This window comes from Cinclus cinclus, chromosome 8 (assembly GCF_963662255.1).
Source record: "Cinclus cinclus chromosome 8, bCinCin1.1, whole genome shotgun sequence".
NCBI lineage: Eukaryota > Metazoa > Chordata > Aves > Passeriformes > Cinclidae > Cinclus > Cinclus cinclus.
Window position 1 is genome coordinate 13,525,689 of NC_085053.1, and position 19,548 is coordinate 13,545,236.

At 37.5% G+C, this 19,548-nt stretch overlaps 1 protein-coding gene across 1 annotated transcript; it reads right to left on the bottom strand.

Annotated features, from left to right (window-relative positions):
* Positions 1 to 985: 985 nt before the first annotated feature.
* Positions 986 to 16,815, bottom strand: TLCD4 (TLC domain containing 4). The gene is made up of 6 exons (XM_062497571.1): positions 16,049 to 16,815; positions 11,479 to 11,568; positions 8,543 to 8,601; positions 6,574 to 6,668; positions 4,630 to 4,703; positions 986 to 1,301 (listed from the first exon to the last, which is right to left on the bottom strand). The coding sequence occupies exons 1-6, from the start codon at positions 16,201 to 16,203 to the stop codon at positions 986 to 988; spliced, it is 789 nt and encodes a 262-aa protein (XP_062353555.1). The 5' UTR covers positions 16,204 to 16,815.
* Between the last annotated feature and the right edge of the window lie 2,733 nt (positions 16,816 to 19,548).

A 19,548-nucleotide genomic window follows, 5' to 3' on the forward strand; every position in this document is an offset into this window, starting at 1 on the left:
TTGATTAACAAGAAGAATGTGACAAAAGCCTTCAACACTTCAATTTTTGTGGTAAAAGAAAAAAAGTATTACTTACACATCACATACACAGAAGATTTTTATATCTTCGCAATTAAACTTTGAATCCAAATAGCCAATGGTTAAAAATACTCTGAGAAGAATTGCAGCACTTCTCAAAGGTAGCAGCAGCAAAGGAAAAAGCACTTCAGCAACAACTATGCCATTTCCACACATCATCTACCATATTAACTTACCAAAAAAAAGTTCCATGGGGAATTTAGATGTACTATTGCATGGAACCTAGCAGAGCAAATGGGAATCCTTCCCATCAAAGTGAGAATTTTAACAGCTCTTAAGATATCATGTGGTCTTATAATACAGCATTTTAGATAAAATTATTTCATAAATTTCCCAAAATGGTTTGCATTCATATAAGGCAGAACAAAAAGCAGTAAAAGACTTCATAGAATCAAAGCCAAATTTTTAGCTTTTCTTGCAAAAATTAAAAAGTTGTCAAGAATGAAATCTTGATTGTTTTTCCTAGAAGAAAACATAGAAACGTACCTGGAAAATTGCACCATATCAGGAGTTTGGGGAATTTTTCATTTTTCTAAAAAAACAGATATGTCAGTATTCACTGGATTTACAAAACACTTTAATCAGAGAAACCTGAGAGAAACATTTTGAACACACTGCTGGACAATAAGCAAGTAACCAGTCTGCTCCTTTCTAATTTCTGATGCTTGCAACTGCTTAGAACAGGCATGTGGAACTCATCTGTGTGAGCTTTTGCTCTTGCTCCTCACTGGACAGGATCCGCAAAGCGTGGCCCTGGGCGTGCAGGCAGTGTGGCTAGGGAAAGAGTAAGGTCAGTACAGAGGTAACACCTTGTTTCCATAATAGGAGCATTCCATGGCAGAAATGTGCACTGTTTCAGTGAGCCCAAATGGTTTTCGTAGCAGAAATTTCATTTTATGTATGATTTCTAGGCAGATTTTCCATTTCTGTGAGTTTTCGCTTCCTCCCGTCCAATAAGATAAATAACCTTGCAGCATCCTTTTGCAATTTTGACCATCCACATCACATTCATAATATCCAAGACAACACTTGAGATAATCCAGGCGCTCTGGGCTGCAAATCCTAATCTCTGGAAACCTTCTGTTCCAAATGAAGAAATTACATGGCTGTAATATACAGGCATGACGGCAATCCTCACCACGAAGAACACAACTGTCATCAGCATACCATTGATGATGTTGGCCTTTGAAGATTTGGGATATCCCAGTACTTCAAAAAACCACCTGCAAAAGAAGTGTTCACAAATACCAGGCAGACTTGAAGTCATCTCATTAAAAACTATTGTACTTCATGTTTATTTTTAATTCATCGTGTATTAATTGTTTCTACCTTTATAATTTCTAAATTATTGCACTTTTTCTTGGCTTAGTTACAAATCCTTCTGCTTGGCTGCACTTTTCCCCCACCACTTAAGCAGAGCATGATATCCAGTATACTGCAGAATAACACATAGAAAATCTTATTACGAACTGTGAACCAGCTGACAGCCTGTGTGCATTTCAGTGACTATTGTGTAATATACAATAATAAAACTATCTTTTAAAATTGTAATGACATAATTATTACTTGCTATTATAGTTTATATCGATAGCAGGTAAAATTCTTTGTCCCACTGAAAGGAACTCTAAAATTGCATTTAGGTTTGGTAATCCAGATAGAGCTCTAATTTCTTGTAATTGGGATTTTCTGACTGCTTCTGTTCAGCCAAGAACCAGAACATTTTCAGAACTAAACATTGTGAACTCTTGATCATGTCACAACTTGGAACATTATCCAATGAAAATAAATCTAAAAACTGCCTCTCCATCTACTGCTGGGTCATAAACGGTCTTTTAGAAAGAATTATTGCATATTTATTCCTAGATATAGTAGACAGGCATAACTTATCTATTGCCTAGCACACAGAACCTGGAGGCTGAAAAAGGAACAAAAAACTCCTCTAATCCTTTGTCATTCACACTTGAACCAGAATAAACAAGTGAAATTTGTGCAGCAATGGCAGGCACGACCAGAGCAAAATAACTTAAATCACTGTATTCATAATAGGGGATGGGGAAGAGAATGAAATAATCAGTTTTCCTCCAATATCACAGAAGGCTAAAATGATTTAACAAAAAAAAAAAAAAAAAAAAAAAACAAAAAAAAAAAAAAAAACAAAACAGCTCTAAACCTGGTTTTCAAAGTAATTTTTAATTTAATTACCTATAGATTACAATCTAGGCAATTATAAATACACTAAAAATATTTTCCAGATATCCAGCTCTAATAGAAATATTCTAGAAATTCATTAAGCATGCAACTAGGACAATTAATACCAGGCACTCGAGGTGGCAGTCCAGCCCAGAAGCAGGATGCCTCACCACAGAAACAGTGACACGATGAAGAGAAAGACCTGATATGTTTTGGTCAGATTAACAATCAAAGCCATTACTTCTAATTTTATATATACAATGCAGAATCAAAAAGTAATGCAAAAAATGGGTTTCAAACATACTGCAATGTGCCAGTGTAGGTAATTGGACATGTGTTTAGCAACTTCCCTTTCCCAGCAAATTAAAAAAAAAATTAAAAAAAGTCTGTAAATAACACTTACCATTACAATTTTACCCACACAGTTCAGAATTAATTACATAAATGCTGATACTAACATTAAAAGATCTAAATGCTTGGCATGGAGACAACCTCCAATTAGAGATCCCAAACAACACAGACAGGAAATACACAGACAGTTCTAAGATTAGAATATCTTTTTACATTTTAATAGGAGCTCTTTTGGTAGACTAAGAATGCAAACAAGAAACATAATGTAAGTCATTATCATTATCCACTACTTACTTTCTTAAGGGTCTGATTCACTTCAAATTTAATGGAAAAAAAAATCATGCACTAATGAGATGCCATCCCTTAGTGCAAGGGACTTCATTATCTCCTGCAGCAATTTCTGCTTTTCTGAGAGAGTGCGGAATGTCGGTATTCAAAGACCCATAATCTCACCATAGGTATTTTAAAAGTATAACATAAATTACTTTTAATAGCCAGATATGCTACAGCTCTTTCTAACACCACAGTCTGAAAGGTAAGCATCAGTGTAGGAACCCACCTGAACCCAGGATGACATCCTACCATGGTAGAAGCTGGGACAACAGCCATTCACCAGGACACAAATATCAACATAAACCCTTTTCTCTTCATTAGGTTTGATGAAGTGTTTGTTTAGTCTTTAGTTTCTCTGTGTACAGAGCACAGGCTCTAAGACTGATATCTCCCAGTCAGCTGCACTAGGGCAGAGGACAGCAGCCTCTGGAGAACTCCATTATCCCACCCTGTCCTCCTGTAAGTTCCAGTTTACCAAACTAATGCTCAAAAGGGACCACAGCACAATCTTTTTCATTTGTTAGATCTCTGAGGAATGCTACAGTGTCATAAAACACTTCAGAGATTACAGTCACAATGCAGTAATGGCCAACAGCCTGACTGCAGGAGGAATACAGATTCTATTTGCCTTATCCTTTCTCCACCAGACATCTGGAAAAGAAAACAGATGCCACACTTGCAGAAGTAGTAAAGCAGAAATACACTCAAAAATGCATGATCTAGAAAAAGGCATCTGAAACACTGAAAGTTCTCCTTCTACCTTGCAAAAATTGGAGGAAGAGGAGAAGACTGCAGCCCTGCTGTGTACCAAAGCCCCTCACCTGAGGTGAAATCTTTCTGGGGCAAATCCCTACCCCCAGCTGGGTCCTGGTGGCTACAGAGTAAGGAGAGAGGCCACCCTCCCCACAGCATCATGAAACTCCACTGACAGCTTTCCCCTTGCTGCAGTATGTGGCATCATCAGCCCCCTTTTCTGATACAGCAGCAAATCAGGCAAAACACTTGAACCAGCTGCCAGGGCAGGCTCTGACTCTGAGCTCTGCAGGAAAAGCTTTAGCCCCGTTCTTCTCTACTCACAGATGTGAAGATTAACCATTTCAGATATACTTAAGTGCTCATAATAACTTCCAGAACTATTTTTAAAACCAAATAAAGAATACACATTTATATTATTCTAGATATTCATATGCATATATTTATATTGATCTCTGTGTGTGGAATATTGGAAAATAAACTTCAAATTACACAGGGCAGTGCAATTCCATTCAAGGGTTCTGATGACAATATTATCTTGCTTCTTTTCCTTGTCCATGATACCAAGAAAAAAACAACCATATTGAAGATTGGTTTATTATAAAAATTAAATGAATGTACAGAAGTTAATAAAGAATATTTTATTTTTTAAAAGCTGGTGTTTCAAACCGAGCCTCGTCTAATCTAAAAGGAACTCAGGGATGAATACATTAGTTATACTGTCGCACCTACACAGTAAAAACCATGCTGCATCTACACAGTTTTCATAGCAAAAAAGACTTTCATGTAGTAATCCTTAGTTCAATATATATAAATTCCCTCTCAGCAGACATTTCACAACTACAAAAATAATTCCTAAGTGACTGAATAGTAATGCAGATTAAATTTTAGAAGAACTATGGAAAAACCTCCCTAGCCACTTACCGCTGATTGACAAAAGGAGTGGAGAACTCTGCCAGGAGACGGAAGTTTCCAAAGTAAGCCAGCAGACCTTTGCTCTGGTTAGCAAAGCAAAACAGACATACAAAAAATCAACAACGTAGATGTGAAATTATCATTTGACTCTTTAAGTATACACAGAATTACACATCATCTCAACTTCCTTAATCAAACTGAGTCTGCCAGCTGTGACCACCTTTCTTACAGTGTTAAAGCAAGTTTTATCCCAAAATCTGCAATTTTCCTTCAGCTATCTCCAATCAGTAGATTCTTACTTAAATGGCCACGAAAAGCTAACTAGAGAAGGCTTGCACAAGTAGTCAAAGATTACTAATTATCATGATAGTATTACTGTCTGAAAGAATTATATTTGATTTTTCAAAGTTTAAACAAGCCCAAACAGAAACACTGTATGCTGAAGAAAAACATCCCTGCATTGTCTCAAGAACATATTTTGCCAAAGCCAAGACGAACTCTGAGCTCTTACTTGACAGCAGGAAGGGCACATGAAGCCCTTTCTTCCCTCCTGCAGAGGGCAGGGGTGGCCCTTGCCAGCAGCTCTGCCAGGTGCCTGCCTGCCCAGCTCCTCTGTGGGGCACATCCACACCACACCCCCTCCAGCTGAGCTCTTTCCTCCAGATGACACTTTGATCTGCCTTATCAATTGGTTGTGCTGGAAACAGTACCCACTTACACAATTGCTGGGTAAGCAGCAGTTTGCTGATGTAGAGATAAAAAAGACTATTTTTTTTAAATTTCCTTAGGTTTCCTGCATAACCTATGGAGCGTGTGTCATGATTCCTCTTCCCCCACCAAGCAAGCAAATATGCACTACTTCAAGATTTTCATGTCAGTTAGCACTACACTAAACAGAAAGTCTGTCTGTTTAATCAAATTCTTTCCTATCCTCAAAAGGCAATATGGAAGTAACATACTTAGGGCTAACTTTCTCTGAAGACAACAGACTGAGAGCAACACACTGACATCCACAGGCAAAGCTATACCCACATAGCAATGAATGCTTTTAAAGAAGTTCACACTAATATTATGCTTTCCATTTCCTCCAGAAACAACTAATGAATTTTCTGCATAGGGGATTAGCTTTGGTAGTGGTATTTTCATTCATCTAATAGTCCACTCTAATTAACTTTCATCCATGATACTATTAGTAAATTTAATTATCTTCAACCAGAAACAGACTGTTCACTTGTCAGTGTACTTCAGCCCGTTTAAAACATTACATGGGAAATCTGACCGTAATCTGGCATCTCGACACTTTTAATACTAAAAACCACACAGTAGGCAGGGAAAACACCATAAAGGTTGGAAAAGACCTTCAAGATCAAGTCTAATCATTAACTATGCTCTGAGTGCTCATTACTGTACTGTATTTCCAAGTGCCACATCTACACACCTTTCCAACTCCCAGGGACAGTGACTCCACCACTTCCCTGAACACTTGCCTGACCACTCTTTCAGTGTAGAAATTCTCCCTGCTATCCAAACTAAACCTCCCCGGGCACAGCTTGTGGCCATTTCCCCTCATCCTCTCACTTGTTACCTGGGAGACAGAAGCAGAACATAACCACTTGAAACCATTTCCTTCTAAATTTCCAACTAAATATTCAAGTTTGTGGTTCTATTTAAAACCCTGATCTATAATTGTATGAAAAGCCTTTCTGTCAAAGTCTCTTACAGCAAAACCTGAGAAGGGTTTTTAAGTTCAACAAAGTTACACATTTCTGTTGGAGTGCAACATTGAAAAGGCATGTACTTACCACAAATAACTGATGAAAACATTTAAAAATACTGATTCAAAGTCTAAGTATGCCTTTCATTAACCAATGAAAAATTTTTTCAACATTGAGGTCTATAAAAGCTGTTTCTTTAATCTCATCTGTTTATGTTACAAGAAAATACAGCACTTACCAGTACAAAATAGTAAGCATACAGAGCTGCCAAGTGATGTATTACAAAAAATTTGTCACCAATTGCCTTCCAGTAGAAAATAATAAGCAACAGATCTACAAGAGAAGAGAAATAACTATAAAGATTTATTATACAATCATTGACCTGAGAATAGTATCTCTAAGTTTCAGAAATATAGCAAGATATGGCATCAGTAGAAACCCTCTGAATTAATGATCTCTGAAGAGAACATCATTATCCTAAAGGTTTTACTTCAGACAAAGCATTAGGAAATAGTATCCCAACAATTCCCATAAATTATTACTTTCCACATCTATGGAAATCCAGACACAATAACTTTAGCTAAAGTATTTTGGAAAGAAAAGGTGGATCCTGAATCTCACAGTGACTTCACACTTATGACTCCAAAAATCTGGAACAAATTACGTTAAAAAAAGCGCCAGGTCTCTAGGGGCATAGCAAACATACAAATATATGCAACAAATGCAGGGATCTATTAAGGAGAACCTCTGAATCAAAAAGTAAAGTATATTAGCAAATTTGGAACCATTTAACAAAAATATTTTGCAAGAGGTATTTGGAGTAAGAAGCATATGTGTTTTATTAAATCCCAATGTTCTAATTACTGCAAAAGTGACATGGCAGACCCAAGTTAGTGCTTAAAAAAAAAAAAAAAAAAAGCTTTAACATAACATAAACAAAAACAACAACAACAAAATCTTTCTTCTCCCATGATGGTTTGAGAATTCAGAATATTTTGTTCTCTGTACTGGAGCAAGCAACTTCTGTCCCTACTTTCTGCAAATAAGTACTTTGGACAGGAACATTATTGACCAAGGCTCCAAATCAAAGACTTTACCCCTGTGCCTTTCTTAAGTCCAGTGTGTGCCCTGATCTCTTTAATATTAGCTACCATCAGGCAGGGCTGTACATCATCTGACATAGCTGCTCACTTCCTATAAATAATTAAACATCAACTATATAGGGAAGTGAGAGAGAATGAGTGGTCAGGTTGAGATGCCTGTTCAAAGGCATTCATTAATTCATAATGAAGTTTAATGTATAATTATTCAAAAATAGATACTGATTAATTTAAACATGGCAGTTGAAACTATGAAAAAACCCAGACACAAAGTAATGCACAGTTTAACTGAGTATGCTGATCACCAGATTATCACTTCCACTGGGCTGAAAAATCTAGTATGAGACAACCAAGTCTGTGGCCCAGTCTCTGACCAGAGACTTCATCCTAACATGAGCAGTTTTCACTGAGAATAGTCCAAGTCACAAGTCTTTGCTTTGATAGGTCAGTATTATCCCCACACAACATAAAAGAAAGCTACAAAGCATTTTGTAGCAAAATTCTCATGTCAGTTTAGTTGACAGCAAAATTAAGAACACAAAACATATGTAGGAATAAATAACAAAATAACATACAAAGTAAATAATTAAAACTTTTAATGCTTTATACATTACTGAATTTCAGCTAAAAGTGAGATCAAAAGATGGCCAGGCAGGATCCTTCAGCATCATTTGCCTCAGCTTGTACTGAGGGTTACTAAAATTCTTCTGCCAGCATTCTGAGGTCACAGGAAGAAACACATGACAGAAGAGCTACAAGTTATAGGCACCATGAAGAGAGTGAAGGGCACTGCTCTAACACCTTCTCAACTGGCCAAAGGACAAAACTGAGCTGGAGCTGGTGGTTGCACATCAAACCATCACAAAGCCACACAGTGGCATTTCCTCAGTGCTTGGGGAGATATTCCATCTTTCACATCTGCTAGCAAGATCCTGTGATTTCACCACAACCCATAAATCCATTAGCAATTTTAAAAGCCACAATAGAGACTGTATTGTATGCACATATCACATCTTCACCACAGTGGCTCAGGATAAACATATAGGTATAGTGACTCAATATAAATAAACAGGTCATGCATGTTATATACACATGTTGCATAATTACCAGAAATGAGGTAGCCTGTAGTAATAGCAATATTCAGCTTCACAATTGAAGGATCACCCCTGTAAACATACCAAAAATACATAGTTACAGCCTAATTTGCAAAGGATATACACATCTCAAACACAATGCCCATCAGGACACATTATTCTTGGCTCATCAGCAAGAGCTTATACAATCTAGTTAAGAAGGGTTCTAATCTTAAAAGTAGATTCCTTTTCCACCCAGACACAAGACACCTACTAACTACCCTAATCAGGATCAACCCCTGCCTTGGCACAGAGACTGCCCCAAGAGCCTTGCTAGAGATTTGAACCGAAACCCAGCAAGTACTCCGTGCTGGCTTCTCAGGAACCTCAGGATAAAAGAGAACAGCTCAGTTGCTCTCTCAGCCCTTTAACTGACACTCTGCATCTCCACTTTTGTTTTCTGCCAGTGCTAAAACTTGGTAAGGATGACAAAAATATCTTGCTCAGCTGGTGCTTTTCATATTCATAATCAGACGGATGTTTATAGGAATAAACAGAGTAGAAGGACACAGGAAAGCAATTATTTGCCAGTTTTCTGGAGCCAAAGAAGCTTTGAGCAGAAATGCTTTTCAGAGCAGTTTCTACATCTTCTATCCCTTCCCTTTGGCTGCCAAACATTCAGCAGACAAAGCTCTTAGTAGCACACACAAAACTTCAGTTCCTCTAGCATGTTCAACAAACCCAAACTTGTGAATACAGCTCAAGAAAAGGAAGCATCCACATTACAGCAAGCAATGTTTGTTCTTCCCTCTACTGTGCTCTGTGCATTCCTTCTTTGAGGAGTCTGATAAGCAAGTCTTTTCCTTGGCATAAGGATTGTAACTTAATTTTTAAATAGGTTTAATAAATTTTAAATAAGTGCAACTAATCTAGATATGTTATGTGTAAATATGAATTGGTTTTCAAGTGAGAGGTCAATAGATCCATAAAATGTCAACTGCTCAAGGCAAGCTGTGAAAGCAATCCTTGTTATAAACATTTCCAGACAAAAGGAACCTAACTGTGCTTACAGCCAACCCCAACACAAAGCCTGCCTCAACCAGAACACAGCAAAATGCTATTACTTAACTATTTTTTCTTAATCCTATTGGAATGAAGCAGTGGAGAGATTTCCTGTATTATTACAATCTGATCACTAAATTGCAAAGCTCTCTTAATGTCTAAAACTAACTGTTCCCCTCAGTGAGAGGGCAGTTTACAGGAAAATAGACTGGCAAAACCAGAATTGTGCTGTTAGATGAAATAAAGTCATTACTAGGAGAGTCCAGAATTCACTCAATCTCTTAAAATTTGCCATAGAAGCTCTTTTAAATACAGCTTGAAATGGGAACATTTCTCCATGGCTTCAAAACTTGATTTCATAAACTACACATGTTGTGAGCTGAGTGCTTCTTCAGGTTTAGACATAGAATATAGATAGATATGTTCTCATAACTTTAGCAGAAACTCTTTACATAGAGCCCTCATGTGAGAGCTCCCAGCTGCAGCATCATAACTAAACTTTTAAGGGGTCCCAACACACTTCAGCACATCACCACCAAGACTAAGCCTGTGCTCAAGATCCTTCATATTCTCCAGAGAGCATGCAAAGGACTGAGTATCAGGGAACCAATTTCATATAATGGCAGACACGACTCAGCTGGATGGGACAGGGAATGCTTCACTTCCCTTTTCCCCCCCCCCCCCAGAGGGTAATTTGTACCAAATCTTCCCTAGGCTTTCTAAACCAACGCTTCAACAACATAAATGGCTGCACTGTCCATCTGTCATATCCCTTCAAAAAGGGCCCATTTTAGAATCCCAAACTATTCTCAATAAATGGAGAACTTAGAATTTAGTGTAAAAGCTTCCAGATTTCCTGACCTATCTCCTTGAATGGAAGGTGCAACGGAATTAATGAGCCCTGATGCTTGCAGGCCAGTTTTGATGCAAGCAAGAGCCCAGAGAGACAAACAGGGAGCAACTTGAATAAGCAAATGGGAAGAACTACCTCTTTGGTGATTGCTAAGGAAGTATGTGTGGTAAATGAATGACACATGAACAGGCAGACAGAACAAACAAAAGTGCATATGACTGACTTTCTTCAAACTTCTTTGCAGATACAGAGTCATATAAAATGCTAATCAAACATCAAACTTGAAAAACTGTAATGACTGTGAACAGGAATAGGAAAGAGCCTGGTCTCCTGTGAAGCTACAACTTAATCCACTTATTTACGTCTTCTCCCTCTCCTTATCTGATCTCTACCACCTCCACATTTTCTACCATGTGATTCTCACTACCACAAAAACAATTTCTACATCATCTATGTTAGTCTCTAGTACATACAGAAAAAAAAGGAAAAGTCTGATGAGAAGTCCTAGACCATCAAAAAACGTCACACACATTGTGAGTTGATGCTTCCCTGGAGCTTACCAACGCTCCAGTCTTTGTTATGATCTACTGTATCTATTTTCAGGTATTACCTAACAGCAATGCTACATTCTCCCTCCACTGAGCCCAAACCCTGTGCAGGGCTCAGTGGAGAACTTTCACACAGATATGCACTATTCAGACCTGCTACAGCGTTTCAATTTCACTTTAAAATTATTACTGTAAACACCAGAGTTTCAGTCATACTGACTGACAGTAACAAGTTTATTCTTTAGTAATTTAATATGCTATTTCAAATCAATTGCTTGTATTTTATCTATTCCACTTCAGAGACACACCGAATGAAGCCATTAATACTAACACAATAGTTATCAAATTTTCAAATAGTACAGACATAAAAATGAACACATCACAACTGCATATCTTAATGGAAAAGGAAACAATCATTCAGTACTTAATACAGTGCAGGATTTTTTTTTTTCTTCTCAATTATGCTCTTTTATTGTGCAACTACAACATATATGTAACATGCCTTACCAGAGAGGGTCAGCATTAACAGCATCATCATACAATAAAATATATAGGCAAAACCCTCCAACCACCAAGGCGTGGAATGTGGACACTGTCCTGAAAAAGAGATCACAGTCACAAGGAGGTACTGCCACTCACAACTCGCCATACTGTACTTCAGGTAGGGTGTTTCCAAAGGCATTCTCAACTGCATCCAGATACTTCTGTGGAAGACAATCATCTGTTCTCTATGCTACACCCAACCACATACACAATGACAGGTAGGAAAAAACAGTTAAAAAGAAGGAAACTATTAGATTGGAGTGGGATTGTTGATATTAGACACAAAGCAGTCTTAAAAGTAACATAGATCTAAATTTTCCTCTAATTATCCCATATATTAATGCATCCTAAAGGCAGCGTGACATCTAGCTCTCTATCAAATGTTTTCTGTATTGTCTCATTTACTGGAAAATGTGTATGCCATTTCATACTCAGATAAGCCTGGGCACCCTGCAACAGCAGGTTTCTCCTTTCAGGCACCAAATTAGAAGACCTATAAGTCTAGTTCGGGTTTGAAAGGTGGCATTAAATGAAAAATCCTAAGATTCAGAATTTCTAGTGCATTTGAAGTAGATTCTGGTTTTCAAAAAGAAAACTCATATAACAAGAGGCTGTAGCTGAGTACCCAAGGTATAATAGCTACAGGTTTATATAAATTAGCAGCCTTGCATCAGACAAGGGAAATATAAAATAAGTCACAGTAATCAAAGTTGCCTTGTCCCTACCTGGGTACTAGACACACTTTTTTTCCCTAAAGACAATAGTCTCCAGTTTGCACAGTGTAGATAAACTCTGCGTGTTAACAAGCATGCACTTATAGAGAAATACCTATTTACAGAAGCCCCAGCAGGGTTTCTGCCAGCACACAGGCCAGGGCCATTCCTGCCCTTTCAGTCCTCATGTATTCTTGGAAGGTAGAACAATGCAATGGGCACGGGTCCAAAATGTGTAACCTTCCTGCTCTACCATGGGTTTAACAAAACTATAAGCTGCACCTAATACTGTGTAGCTACTGTCTGCTTTCCCACTTTCCAAATGTAACTAAAAAGAAAAAAAAAGTGACCTGAAAAAATACCTACAGGGAATCACAGATACTGTTTGAAAGATGAGAAGTTCAGTGCAGTGTGATTGAAAACACTTCACACCATATTCACAGCACCAACAATATACACACAAATGTACAGGTGCTGTTAGTTATTGTGCTTGTCTTTGTACATATTGAATACATGTATTTGTAAGTCATTAATATTTTAGATATCCTTAAGGCACTCTCAGGAGTCTAAGCTCTACCATGCAAGATTTGAAGAAAGCATCTTACTTCCTGAAGAAGACTTTGCAAAGAAAGAGGTTATAATCCCTACTCTATTTCCAGAACTTACACTATTATCTATTGGCAGTAGAAGATACTGTAATTTTTCATAAAAGAGACTGTATTTACAATTTGTTTCAAGAATGTCACTGTGCTATTTTCAGCAGCTTTTTCAATAGTGTTCCAGAAAATGAATGGAGATTAGTGTAATATGACTAGTCAAAAACTGGATGAGAACAATTAATAATCATTACAGCACAGGCTGCACTTCTGCCCTCTCTTCTTTTAACAAAGAAAGAAACTTTAATTATTTGAATTTTAATGATAATTAATAGCTTAATTAAAAGACCTACTCTTGTTAACACATGATTAAGAATGATAGGAACTTTTCTTTCTTTTCAAAAAGAAAGCACAGCATGCAATATTAGTGTTTAAGAAATACCTGGAGCTTTTGAACTTGAGGAGAGGATAACGCTGAAAGAAGGAAAATTTGTCCTAAAATATAGCTCATTAGTTTACAGTAGAAATTTGTCTTTGAAGAGGCTGTTTATCTGAACCTTAGTGGTTAGAATACAAGCTATACACAAGTAGAGCACTTAATGGGGGTGAAATAAAAGAAAAAGCAGCAGATTTCCTCCTTAGCTCTGGACTTTGAAGCTTCTGCATAGAAGATAGGGCAGAAGGGAAATAGTAGAACAGTCCATTTCAATAAGGAATCTAGGTCAAGCTATCAAGCTCTGTGCATTTCCTTGAAATTTTTTCAAAGCTTGCATCCTTTAACTCCTTATTAAGCTGCAAACAAAAAAAAAGTTGCAATGCTAGGTTGTAGACTTGCTCCTTTATTACTGAATACATTTTTTTTCACAGCTACTTAATAGCAGTAAAAGCATGTATTATAGGAGAGGTAACAGGAATATATGCACAACAACTTCAAGAGTTACACTACATCTGCGACCAAATACAGTTTTTAACTCAATTTTAGTATCCACATACTTTAGATGCCAGAAGCAATTATTTTATTGGTTCATAATTCTTGGAAGGTCAGAATGAACAAACTGACAGCATGGAAAACACAGTCAAGAGCTGCAGCTCAAATGCTTGATTACAAAGCCCTTCAAACTGCAACAATATATTTTCAATGCTACAGCTCATTTGAGGCAGATGCCCTCTTCCAGACCCAGCTGAGCTGATAAAAATGCATAACCATCCTCTGTGCCAGTTTCCTTAGCACTGCCAACAGAATCATTTGTGTGTGCACTCCCTACACCAGCTCAGTACAGGACAAAATAACAAACATCTACTTTTAAATAATTTAAATGAAGCCAACTGATTTTACTGGAACATAGTAACTGTCCTACCTGCAGAGCTCTCTGCAGAATAAATACATACTCATCTGCATTCTCTGAACTTGCAAGGTACTCCTTGAGGCCTCTCTTCATTTTGCTGAAATACTGGAGTGACAGGGCAGTGTGACAAAGCACTGTGTTTGGTTAGCAGAGCTGAAGTAACACAAGCCCAGCTAGCTTTTCTTTCCCTTCATGCCTTCCTCAGTTATAACATCCACAAGATGCTGATGACCCATGCTTTGTGTTTCATGCCTTCTAACTCCCAAACTGGATGAAGCTCAGGATACCTCAACCCATCTGTGTGCTAACATCTACATCCTGCTATCAACCCCAAAGAAAAACAGTGTGCAAAGAGGTAAAAAACGACATAGTCTGGGGTAGTGTATCAAGTTGAGCAGTTAAACACCTTATTACAAAGTAGCCCAGAGATTATGGAGCAGTTTATTTCTAGCACACTTGTGATGTGTAAAACGATTCATGTTATTATGCAAAGCACTACGCTAGCACAGTGCTACCAGGCATGGGACAAGTTCTCATAAAGCCTATTATGCAATTAAAGGCCATTTGATGTGGCTTATAGACAATAATTCAGCTTCACATGGGAACAATTTCATTTACTTTCCCTGTCTGCCTCTATTGTTAATTGTAACAGAGAGATAAACCTAAGATGCACTGATACTGTGAACTGGCACCCTGCACAGTTGTTCTGGCAGATAGGTAATTATTCAAAGATGGAAATGAAATCAGGATGGTGCCTTTAAGAACACTGCGAGTGGACATTTGCCAAATGGAAGGGCAAGGCTATTTGAGTTGCTAATGCTGCCTAGAACAATGGAAACAACTTCAAAAGTATACATCTGATACTAAACAGCACTGAGGAGGAATAGAAATGCAATTAATGCATTTTGAGTGCAGTGACAACCACACAGTACACATTTTTGAGCTTTAAATTTGGGAAACATCAGAAAAAATATTTTGAAGTTATAATAGGCCACTCAAAGTTATACTATATCAATTAATTTCAACTGGAGAACCCTGTGTACTACATACACCATTTCAGAGTAGTATGTTGCAAATAAAACCTCATTGATCATCCCATTGTCAGTTACTATTTTACACTTCCTTTTATGGCTTAAAAGACTCACGGGTCAAACAAGTTTCTAGAAGTCCCATATCTGAGGAAACAAGTGGAATGCACATGCATCCATCTCACTGCTGGAAGTACAGAAACACAGAGTGAGGAATGTTTTTGGACTGAGTTTCCACAACTCCTTCCTGCATGTGTACCCTGTGTCTGCTATAGCTTCCCCCTCCTCCTCCTGCAGACTCCTTCCCCAACAACACACACACGAACCCGGCTCTCTTCTATACTACACCAAAGTTTCATTAAATTCCTTGGAAAACCTTAACCTATATCAAAGTCTGCAGTGTAGTAGCACCAGGAGAACAGAGAGCAAACTGCTTCGCTCCCAAAAGCATAACTACAAATACACTGGGATTTAGAATAAATGGCAATAGTTTTGATTTTCATACAAGTTTGGAAAGGAATTTATTCTCTCTTCTCTTTACTAGAAGCATCAAAGAGCATCCCTTGAATTTATTACCTCTCACCAGTCACTGTTATTTTTGTACTGACCTTCACTTGGGCATCACTGTTTAACAAAGCATTTAATGTACAAGTGTTTGTAATGCTGTGTTTCCATGAAGGGGTCTCAACATTTCATATGCAGTATTTGTCCTGTGCCTAGAGCCAGCCCCCTAATCTTTACAAACATTTAACTAACAGGGTTTTCTTCAGTCATACACATACACACACAGGTGGTTCAGGCGTCCAGGATTTTAGGTAGGTCATTAATTGTTGTTGTTTTGAACACTTTACCTTGAATTCCATTCAATCTTCCTTTTTTGGCTGAGATTCTTAAAACCAGGGGTTATTCGTGACGACACCCGAGAACTTACAACATGGAACAGGAGTTGAAATACAGTAAAACTGGCAACAGCAATGCCAATAGTCAGGTTGCTGAAGGAAGCCATTGTTCTTCAGCCTGTGAAGAGAAGCAGAAGGTAATTTCACTCTATCCTCCATTTAACCATTTCAAGCAAACAAAGTGTTTTGGACAGCAAACTTATTAACATAAATATTATTCACTAAAAGCTTCTACCTGTACAATGTTTCTACTTAACTGCTAACAGTGCAAAAATATGCCCAAACTTTTAGATACACAAGTTGAATTTTTTTTTTGTTTTGTTTGTTTGAGGGTTGTTTTTTTGTTTTGTTTGTTTGTTTTTTTCAACATTCGCATATTATACATTTTTGTGATCTAAAACTGTATGCATTTTGTCTACCCAGAAAGGGCAGTGAAGACCACTGACCAGGGCAACCACCAGCTCTGTAGCCTCCACTCCCATCCCAAGAACCTTCAAAGTTAAAACTTCTTTCATTATTGCCAGATTGACTGCTGCCAACAGGATTTTAAAACACAACAATGGAATCAGGTAAGCACGGAAAAGAGGTTTTTGGGTCAGCCCAGAGAAGCAGTAGCCTCACAGCAGCTCTGTTTGTACACTTCCCAGAGACAGCAGTTCTCCATTCACACTGTGCTCAGCCCAGAGCTGGTCTCTGGGACAATCAGGCTATTGCATTCCAGCTTGCTTCCTTCACAAAACTCTAACCCTGGCACATTTTCACACATAGGGGAAAGTCTCCTATCATCATCACAGCTGACTGGCTTCTTGGTTGCTGGATGTTCAGCTATTTCATGAGGTCTAAATAACAAAACAATGCCAAATGTGTCGGTCTCTAAAAGTTTCTGTCATTTTTCCTGAGTTGCCAGTATTTGCAACACAGAAGGATATTTTCCCAGAAGCCACAAACTTCTGACATGCATCTCCAACTTGACAGTGAAATGGTTTACACTCCAAGGCTGGCTAAAATTACAAACTCAAAAAATGTCAATTTTTATTAAGTTAAACCGGAAAGGGGAAAAAAAGCCAAACTGTTTCATTTCAAAAAATTAAATAATTACTTAAATACCTATAAAAACCCACTGTCACTTATTTTAGATTTACTTAAGAAAATATTTAGAGATAAAATGAAGAATTCTAGGACAGCATCATTTGATGTTACTACAGCAGCTTAATGGTCAGCAAAAGTGATACAATGATATCATACATTTATATCCACCTTTATTTCACATGCATTACAGAATGAGTGAACATGCCTTAGATTTTTGAAATTGTATCTGCATTGCAGATGGTAAGAAACTTGAACTTCAGGAGGCAAAAAAATAAAGGAAAAAGACCACCGTAATAACAAAATAATAACTTTTTTAAAAATTAAGCACAACATTCTCACTTCAGGGTGTAAATAGTGAGTATATTGAAATACATGGATCAGAAAAAATATAATTTCATCTTCAAATATTTAGAAGCAGAAGGTTCAATGGTCTCAAACTTTTCCCTCTCTACCTCTTTCTTTTCTATTTATTCTCCCAGAACTGAAGACAATAAAATTTCTTCTGACTAGTACCCACAGAGCTACATGTAAAAAAACAGAATGCAGGACAAATAAGAGCAGATTTGCTGAGTGAAACCTGCCTCTATCATGTGGATTTCAAGTGCTTACTCCAGACCAGCTTTAATTCTGTCCTAGGGACTCCTCAATTCTTGGAACATATTTGACGTGCTCCTAGGGCCCATCTTCCTGCCCAGCTGAATCCAAAAGGAACCCAGCTTGCATGCTCTGGGACAGCTACACAACATTAATCACAGGGGTGATCAGAAGATTGAGTTCATAAATGCATTTTTAATCCAAACTAAAATTTTTACGTACACACTCTGCAGTACATGGCATCAGATTAATTGGATACCAGATGTTTTCTAATGACTTGTTCTAATGCAGCAGCCTATAAGTCCTGCACGCTTTGTTTACCAAAAGTTCAATTACAATCCTGAAAATTCAGTATTCTCAGTTCTCCACATACTTCTCCGTTAGCTTCACTTACCGAGAATACAGAAAACACAAACCAAACTTTATATCCTTTTCACCTAGTGTAAAGTACCAGAGACAATGGGTGTTAAGCTCAATTTTCTAAAACCTTAACATTTGAGGGAATAAAACTATTTAGTATCTATCAATTTAAACCCACTGAGAAGCACTGTATAGTGTCCAGTTCCAGATTCTAACCCCAAGGAGAAAACTTTGTTATTACATTATCTCACTTGTAGCAATCAAGTCTTCTCTTGGACGACATAAGGAAAAAAAATCCATTTGGTTAATTAATGAAGGAAGACAAAATCCAGGTTAAATAAAATTCTCTTCAAAAAAAATAGCAAAACCACTGAGCATTAACCACACCTACTTCATGCTTTTGACTAAAATACAGCAATTCTCATGATGCTACATTTTATTCATCTGCAATGACCACTAATATCTCTGCATTTCAAAGACACTGACAATCTCTTGGACAAGAGAAAACCATGGGTTTTTTTTGTTTTCTTAGTACCAGAAGATTATATTATGTAAGTAATGCTTTATCTTTTGACAGGTGTTCATTTTAGTACAGATTATGGAATTAAACAAACCTTGCAAGCATCCCTTGAAAGACATGCATTAGAAGACTAACCTTTCATCTAAGGAGCCTGGGGAGGGAACTAATTTTTAAAGAAGGTACTAGTATGGAAAGTGCATGACCCAACTTTCAGCAAATACAGGACCATGATGCTCATGAAGGAGAAAGGTATGATGGTTTTAGAGAAGACAAACAAAAAAATTAATCACTAAGCCTTTGTGGTTGGTCTCACAGATGCTCAAGTTTTGCAAGCCTGATTTCATATATACTTATCAAGATGCTGTTGAAGTATAGTAACTACCAAGTCCAGAATAATTTTATGTTTTACCTCAGCAATTAATAGTGCAATTTTAAAATTCAATTCAGGGACCAGGTGTAAATACAGCATTTCACATGTGTTCAGCTACAAACATGATCTCATGTCTATGTTATTTTCTCGTATCTCTAGGCTGTTTTCAACTGTATCCTGTTTAACATGAAAATTTACTGGTTTTTACCAGATTTTCTTATAATTTACAAGAAAAATTATTCATGTTGCTGAACCTTAACAGCTTGTTGTATTGTGCTTGTTGACTTAAAAGAAGCACAATTAGCTTCTGATGACAATTAACAGAGGCTAGAGTTAGTAAGCCAGGCAGCTTCAACTACACCATGGGGTTTTTTTCCAAGTATCTTCTTGTATCTGTACAACAAAGTCTGATCAAGATACAGAGCTTTGTGGATTATGTATGAGCAGACACTTTACCACCCAAACTGCATAGTCATTGATTACTGTTCTGTCAGCTGATACGGGGTTTGAGCTAATGGG

What these genes read in the sequence shown, in the direction of transcription:
- TLCD4 (XM_062497571.1), bottom strand. Translation starts at nt 16,203, where the DNA reads ATGGCTTCCTTCAGCAACCTGACTATTGGCATTGCTGTTGCCAGTTTT. An exon ending in AAGATTGAATGGAATTCAAG is followed by an intron (nt 11,569 to 16,048) that starts GTAAAGTGTTCA and finishes TCTCTTTTTCAG; the next exon opens with GACAGTGTCCACATTCCACG. An exon ending in ACTCCTTTTGTCAATCAGCG is followed by an intron (nt 1,302 to 4,629) that starts GTAAGTGGCTAG and finishes CTTCTTTTGCAG; the next exon opens with GTGGTTTTTTGAAGTACTGG.